Source organism: Lycorma delicatula, chromosome 4 (assembly GCF_047948215.1).
Source record: "Lycorma delicatula isolate Av1 chromosome 4, ASM4794821v1, whole genome shotgun sequence".
NCBI lineage: Eukaryota > Metazoa > Arthropoda > Insecta > Hemiptera > Fulgoridae > Lycorma > Lycorma delicatula.
The window spans coordinates 105,937,990-105,946,781 of NC_134458.1; the positions used below are offsets into that span (position 1 = coordinate 105,937,990).

General features: G+C 29.0%; 1 protein-coding gene across 1 annotated transcript; it reads right to left on the reverse strand.

The window, feature by feature from the left end:
• Positions 1–7,928: 7,928 nt before the first annotated feature.
• On the reverse strand, positions 7,929–8,285 carry LOC142322685 (general transcription factor II-I repeat domain-containing protein 2-like). Its single transcript, XM_075361765.1, has one exon. It carries the CDS (start codon positions 8,283–8,285, stop codon positions 7,929–7,931), a length of 357 nt encoding a protein of 118 aa, XP_075217880.1.
• Between the last annotated feature and the right edge of the window lie 507 nt (positions 8,286–8,792).

Genomic DNA, 8,792 nt, shown 5'->3' on the forward strand with positions numbered 1-8,792 from the left:
GTGAACCCGACGACCGATCGTGGCCATTCGTTTATATTTTGTAATCCTCTATCGAAATAACCCATCGAGTTGATCTAGTTGTGAACTCGTCATCGCAAATCACCTGATTTCGAAATCTAGAGTTCTAAGGTTCAAATCCTAATAAAAACAGTTAGTTACTTTTATACGGATTTGAATACTAACTCGTGGACACGGATGTTCTTAGGTGGTTGGGTTTCAATTAACCACACATCTCAGGATTGATCGATCTGAGACTGTAAAAGACTACACTTCATTTACATTTATACATATCATCCTCATTCATCCTCTTATACGGTGGTTCCGGAGGCTAAACAGAAGAAAAAAGAATCCTCTAACGATGCTTAATCCGAATACGAAGTCAAAAAGGATATGAAGTCAAAATCAAAATCCGAGTCAGTGTTCATACACACACGTATATATTGAAGCAGGGCTAATTCTTTACATAAATATTTTTTAGGTTTATCAAAAATTTAAAGGACTATATTTTCTTCTTATTTTTTATGGATGATAAAAAAACATTCTTAAAAGAATTCGTTCTCAAATGTATTTTCCCTGATATAAAAAAAAACCATGTGGAATCAAGGAAAAGAGTTTTAATTCTAACAAAAAACAATAACATAGATTATCTTGATAAGGACTGAAAAAACTTTGCAAATAACATTATAACATTAAAATTACGTAAGATAAGATTTTGAACTGCCTTCAGATGTTCTTCAAATAAGAAAAGAAAAGAGTTAGTTTCCATTTTAACTCAAAGCTGTGTTATCCCCCTCCCGCAGTAATTCATTCAATTAATCAATCCCAATTAAACTATATCTCTGTGGAGTTGAAGGTTGTATATAACAAATTGTTTCACAACAAAGAAGGTATTTCATTTGTTGTTTTATACTATACTTTGTCCTTTTATATGTATCTAACTGATTCAAACATCTGAGTCACGAGTAGAGGCTTCTTTTTGAGAGTAATTTTGTTTTACAGAACGACCATTTTCTGTAATGAATAGAATAAAGATTTCATTTTTTAGGGTTGAATATCGCTAGGCTTGGCATATTTATATGTGGCACATTGAAAAGGAAATTGGGTATTCCTTCCCTCCTACCTTTTATTAAATAAAAACAAGGAATGGTTTTTTTTTTTACAATGGCTGTGTCATTTTTTAACTATGTCAGTTCACCATGACGTTTATAGCATTTAATATACGTAAAAAATAAAAATGCGCTTAAAGTTTAATTAAAATTAGTTTCATGATTTTATTTTTTTCTAAAAATTAAAATTAAAATTGAAATGTAAGAAAAAAGTTTTAAAAAAATCTCGTCTAATTTTTTTGCAAGTAACAACCAAATAACAGTAAAAAATTCTTAATTTAGGATTTTCAGGATTTTATTTTTAAATTGTCCTAATGGTAAACAAAATAATAGGAAAGAATGACAGTAATTTTTATTCTATAAATAAAAAAGTGTTAGAAAAAAGTAAAGGCTATAAAATTACGGCCAGCTACTTTAAAAATAAAAATCTTTAAAACCGGTTTCCTTTTTGCGGAAGTTAACATCAGTAAGTCCTTCAGAATAAAAATTCTAGTGAAAAGGAAGAAGCAGAATTTCATCCGATCTCTAGATTACAGGAAATCATTTTTTCTTACATTCATAAAAAATAAATCTTATTCACTCCTTATCGCTGTTTATTTAATAATTATATTTCATTTTAATAAGATATGCGAAATTGAAAATCGTATATTATTAAATTTCAGTATTTGTATAATTTTTGTTTTCATTTTCTCACATTCTTTCGTTACACATTACGTCTGTTTCCTTTCTCACCTTTTACGTAGCAGAGATTTGTTGTAAGTAAAAATATCATTGATGTACCTTACACGAAATCATATTTATAATTGTAACGGTATCCTTAGAAGAGGCATCAAACAAGCGTGCACACAAAGTGCCTTTATACTCATAATAAGAGACAAGACAAACAAGGATTCGCCTACCCAAAGGCTGCAAGCCGAACAACTAAATATGTCTGCACCAGATAACTGGAAATTTACAGATAATCACGCAACTGACTCTCATTAAATTTACGGCAAACTGTAAACTACTTAAATGTATCTACCTAGATAAGTATTTACTGACTAAACATAGTCTTTTAAGAATTGCTCGACCGTACTTAAATCAATTTTTTGGTAAACATTCCGCTTCGGGCATGCAGTTATACGAATTACAAAGAATATGATATAAATATACTTATAAATGAAAAATTTGTGCGACCCAACACAATAAAAATAAGTCAACTTAAAAAAAAATCTGCAAAAAGCGGTTTGTTGATCGCCTAAAACCTAAAATTATAGTCCTTTAAATATAACTGAATTATATAAAGAGACAATGTCTATTTCGTTTGTTTCCAATAACCATGAAAACTACCGAACCGATTATTACAAAATTTTAACTGAACCTTTCTTGTGACCACTAGAATGTTTACTATAGATCAAACCTCACCAATCTCACTACTAAATTAATCATAAATAAAAAAAAGTGTAAATAAACAAACTACACCTTATTTTAGTAAATTTAATGTCGCTGTTTATATCGCTATTAATTGTATATATCGATTATTATTGTCTACATCGATTCTGTGTCAATATCGACTTATTAGGCGATTCACTAAATCCGTTTCATTATCTTTAAACGATCAATTTATATTATTATCATAATACACGTAACAACAAATTGGTTCGATAACAAAATAAAAGACAATGACGACCATTTTACATATACGAGTATAACAAATGAAAAGTTATTATTCATCCAAATTAATCTTTTTTTATCCGGGAAGTTGTGAGTAGCAAAAACTCAGAAAAAGAGTTAACACATTATTACCAAAAACCTTTTTCCAATTTTTGTAAGCTATAAACGCATATAGCGCAGGAGAAGTCGCGACGGGGGTTGCTAGAATATATATATACATATATCAAACCTTTAATTTATTGTGAAATACTAAATTATTTTCATTGCTAAAAGAGGGACTGTATACTGAAAACAAACCAAAAATGTACATCATAAACACAATTTTTCTCAAATTTGAGATTAAGTGGTATAATTAAGACAAAATTAGGAGATACTTAAAAATTTAGTTTCGTTAAAATTATTAATTTTAGATAATTATTTTTAACGAAGATCACAACAACAAAAAAAATAGTTTAAATATTGAGTCGGACATATTTAAAAAAAAGAAAATAATAACTAGAATGAATGTAACTTTGATAAAAAAGTGTATAAACATTTTTACTTTACTTACTTTTTCTGCCTTGAACCAAAATCTCTAATTAAATTTTATTAAGCCTGTTAATTGCTACACTCCCACAAGCTAAAACCGATAAAAAAAAGTGAATGCACTTTGTATATTTAATAATGATTAGAAAGTATTCATTTAACCGAAACCATTAGCTTCACTGTACAGCCTGAAAACAGGGTTATCATAATAGGATTAGAAAATATAGTAGAAGTCCATTAGCAGTCGTCCTCAACTCGATTACACTAAGTAAAACAGGAACACGGTTAAAAAACAATGACCGGCAAGAATAAACTATCTTTTTATCCCAAGAAGGAATAATAACATAGTAAAAACCCCGATGATAAACTAACTCAAGACCTTCTTTAGTCTTTGGATACCATGCCCACAGTTCTCAAATAATTGGAGAAATTTTACTCACGGATAAGATAAGATGATAGATAAGATTTCATAAAGAAACCCCCCTCCAATCCTTAGAATTATGTGCTGTGTGGAAATAACCAAATAAACCAAAAACTTTCAGTTTGATTCCTATTGGGAAAAAATAGGCATACTATAGATTCCATAAATAACTATAAAGTATAACTAAATGGACAAGTTAAAACAGGGTCTTCTTTCGGTCGTCCAATTATCTGATACTATTAATTTTGGAAAATATATATCTCCTAATTTATTAAGCACTTTTATTATTTAAGCACTTGCCGTAACTGTGTCACAACATTCAGATATCGAAATATCAAGTTACCAAAATATCTTGCTTCATTCAAACAGTAAAAGTTTTTTTTTTTATAAGATAAGATATATACTGATATGGTATTTGTGTGGATTACTATTTATATAATTTTAAACGAATGAAAAAAAAAATTTGAGATAATTTCAAATCAAATAAAATACATAATATGTAAATGTATGTTGCTATTCAATACTGAAACTTATTATGTAATTTTGTTATCTTGTTTTATTAAACCAAAAAATAAAATTTAAAACACTCTACAACCAAAAAATATTATAATAATAAATTAGGTAAACAGGGTCAACAATGTAGATGTTTCATCATTTGTATTCAAAAAATTCTATTCAACGCAAATATCAATTGAAATCGTTTTTACAAAGACATAACCGTAAATTCAATTAATTAAAACTGTCAGATCAATAAAATTTACGAGGTAGATAAAAATATTACCTAAAGAAAGTTAATTTACAATATTATTTGACATAGAACTCATATTTACCAATAAATATTTTAAATACATGCAAAGATAACATTTTTTTATAATGAAGATGTCAAGCTCATTTATTGTTTGAATATAGCACAATAGTGGTACAATTGGACATTACTTTATTAGTTTAAACCCCTACACGGTAAATTTTCCTGTATAAATACAGGATATATATATATATATATGTTAGTCACATGTTTGATTAATTTGATGAGAAACGCAATGTTTCGTGTTGAATTTCATTATTTTGTTGTAACAGATTACATCATTCAAAGTGTATATAAAAATGCTCTAATTTTACTAATCGCATTATATCTTTACCGATTCGTTTGAAGCTAATAATTCTAATAACTCGTTTTCTAATACTGATACAAAATCAAGAATGTTTTATTATATATATTTCCCAATTATAAGATAACTTAAAATTAATAATAACTTAAAATTTGTAATTATTATTTAACCTAACTCGATTTTAAAATGTAAAAAGTAAACTCTAGAAATGCTAATTGCCAATAATTAATTTATAATCCCTACTCATTGTACTCATACTCTTTTATTATGTGTGGTAAAAACATGTTTTTACCTAATATGTTCAAGTAACCAGCCATTTAATTTTTAAAGAAATAAACAAACAAACTGTTAGTTATTGACTTCAATATGTATGTGTGTACATAAATGTGTGAACACGTTTTGTCTTGGATTTTAATTTTTATTTTGGATTTGGATTAAGCATCGTTACAGGATCACAAAAACACCCGAATAGCCGCGATCGGCCGTCGGGTTTATCTCAAAATGTCCGCCAAAAGTAAATTTTTTTAATAATCTTACGCAATAACGGTGTAAGCTATCAAGTTGATTCAAACGCACTAATGTAAGGTTTACTAAAATATATAAATATCAATTTTGTAAATCAATTTTAAGACCCCAAAATAGAGGAAAAACTAACTTTTTAATCACTAAAAATATATATATATATATATATATATATGCTATAAAACCCCAAAACAAGAGAAATATTAATTATATTAACTTAGCGTAAGCAGAATTAAGAGATAATAACTGTTAAAAATTAATTAATAACTGAGAGAACAGTAATAATAAGAATAAGAATGTTTCTTCAGGAAAGTCTTATTAGAATTTTTTGATAACTGATTTATATCACAAATGGAAAATGGTGTATTACAAACGGAAAATGATGTATTTATATTAAGATTTTATATAATTTTACAATATATTAATAATATTTCATGTTACGTTTTTTATGACCAATCTAATTGATTAATTTTACATATTTTTAATTTTTTTTTTTACCATCCTATACTTTTTTATGAAATCCCTAGAATTCAGAACATTTATGTTGATGCTTTGAGCACCAACAAACATGTTCTGTAAAAAAAATTATTTATCAACTTTCAGTACGTAAATTGTCTTACAAAATACTAAATTCTGTGTGAATTTTCACTTAAAATACATTACAAAAGATTTTTTTTTAATCTCATCTTTTAAAATTTCTAATAATTGTTTGACATTTATTAAATAATTTTTTTTACCATAGATTAATATAAAATTTATGTTCTAAAACTAAAATGAAAATATCTGAAAAATATTCTAAAAGATATTGTTTTTTTTATTTTATAAAATATATTGTTACGTTAATGAACGCAAACGGAAATAAACGAATTACTTGTAACATACATAAGAATAATGGAACCAGAGCTAACTTTTTCTTATGTAAAACCAAGTATATTTTCAAGATAATCCCATTTGACTATCCCAAGATTACTGGGAATTTGAGAGAGACTGGTTTATTAGACGTCATTGTATAACATTGTAATAATTACCTATTAAATGTAATGTAAAAAATAAAATATTATAACTTCCCGATATTTGTGATTTCGGTTATAAAATTATAAAAGATAGACAGATGTATGCAAAATCAGAAGGGTTTTATGAAAACAAAAGGGTGTAAGTATCAAATAGTCTATAGCAAGTGTGTCCAACCATTTCAGCAGGCGAGCCAAATTTCAGAAATAATATTTCCCGCCGGACCACGCACCTAATTTTTTATTTTATTTTTTTTTGTTAATTAAAGCAAACAAGCAAGCGTGCTACAGCTTTGACCACATCGTTGCTTTCCAACAGGGGAGATCGTTGTCAAACGCTTGCCTGGTCTAATGTAAAAGAAAATAAGAAATAGGTATATATATATATTTTTTTAAGAAAATAAAACATAACTGTGACTGAAACATATTTATTAGACAATTTAAAAATATCTAAAAGTGAAACTTCTGACTTTTTTTGCATAACTGAGTGCATCAAACTTGATCTCGACTGATGTTGTCCGCTACACGCAACAGTTTTCGAAATGAATATCAGCAATTCGTGTTCTCACTTGTGATTTAATGTGATTCAGGCGACTAAAAAGCTGTTTACACGCATATGCGTTTCCAAACAGTGAAACCATCGACAGAGCATGTTTGTAAATCCCAGGATATTTACCCTTGTCCAAATACGTTTTATAAAACTTTTTCAAACAAACTTGATGGAATTTCTCCTTCAACTGTGCACACATTTCACAATGTTCATTTGTAATCTTACTGGTAATAAATTCACGTCTCCCGCGAATAGCGTTGCAAATGAAGAAAAAAAACACATGATGTTTTTTTAAAATCCTGAAATCGGTTTACAAATTCGAAGTTTAAGTCAGACATCAAAAACCGTATTTATCCGGCACCTCCTGTGTGACGTCTGGTTGCAATGACAATGTAGGAAAGTGAGTAAAGTTTTTTGTTCTCAACTGTTGTTCCCAAAGGCCAAGTTTCATTTTAAATGCAGAAACATTAAATTAATTAATGTTAATTTATCGATTAATTGATCTTATTAATTAATTGATCTTTCCCTTGTAGACGAGTATTAACGTCATTTATGCGGCTAGTTATATCGACCAGAAATGCAAAGTCGCAAACCCAATCTTTGTCTTCAAACTCTGGGATACTTTTTGACTTGCTTGCAAAGAACAATCGTATTTCTTACTGCAAATCAAATACTCTTTTTAACATTTTGGCAGGGGTCAGCCATCTTACTTCTGCATAAAATGTAACGTCAGCATAATCTGAGTCCAAAGACTTTAGAAATTCTAGGAACTGACGGTGATTCAACCCGTTCGACTTTATGAAAATCACTATTTTGGCTACCACGTTCACGACATGATCCATTTTGAGGGACTTGAAACATAAATTCTCCAGATGAATATGGCAATGAAAATTTAACTTATGAAAATTTATTATTTTTTTTTATTTGAATTATTACCGACTTTGGAAGGCCTGATTTTCAATCAGTTTTACTAAACCTTCCTGTTTCCCAACCGCTGCTCGAGCACCATCCGCTGTTAAGCTGGATAAGTTGTTAAGTTGTAACGAAAAGCGATTCAATTTCGATAACTGCCTCTAACAAATCTCGGGACTTAGTAGTGTCCTTAAGTGGACACAGTGCTGCTAATTCTTCTGTCTTTTTAAAATTTACATCAACGCCCCTGATAAAAATTGCCAGTTGGGCAGTATCTGCCATATCTGTGATTTCATCCAATGCTTGAGCATAAAATATAAGCTCGAATGCTCGACTTTTCAAATTATCTTCAACATGTTTTTCAATGTCGTCCACACGGCTAGTAATAGTCTGACGAGACAGAATTAGCTTTGAGAAATCCATCTTCTTATCTGGACACAGAATTTCAACGACGCTCTCCAAACATTCCTTAATCATTTCATCATCTGAATATGGCTTGGATTTTTTTTGCTAATATCATGGCTATTGCATAACTAGATTTTGCATAGAATGTTGACTCTGAATCCGCTCTAGTAAATATCTTTTGTTGTGTAGAAATTTTGTTTTTTAAGTCATTTACTTGACTTGCCGAAATTGCCCTTTACACTTATAGTTATTTGCATGTTTAGTCTCGTAGTGCCGTTTGACGTTATACTCTTTCAAAACAGAAACAGATTCGGTGCATATCAAACATATGGGCTTTGTTTTAATTTCCACGAAAAAAATAGTTTATAGTCCACCTGTCTTGAAAACTTCTTAATTCTTCTGTGATTCTTCTATTCTTTGGTCCAACGTCAAAACTAGTTGACGTCACGGTAGGGTTTCGTTTTTAACTGAAAAAAATAAAACACCACGGGTAATACTAAAGAAAGATTGTATTTCGGACTAACTTATTCCATTACACGCCGTAGTTCACAGAACATATATATCAGAAGTCGAAGTCTA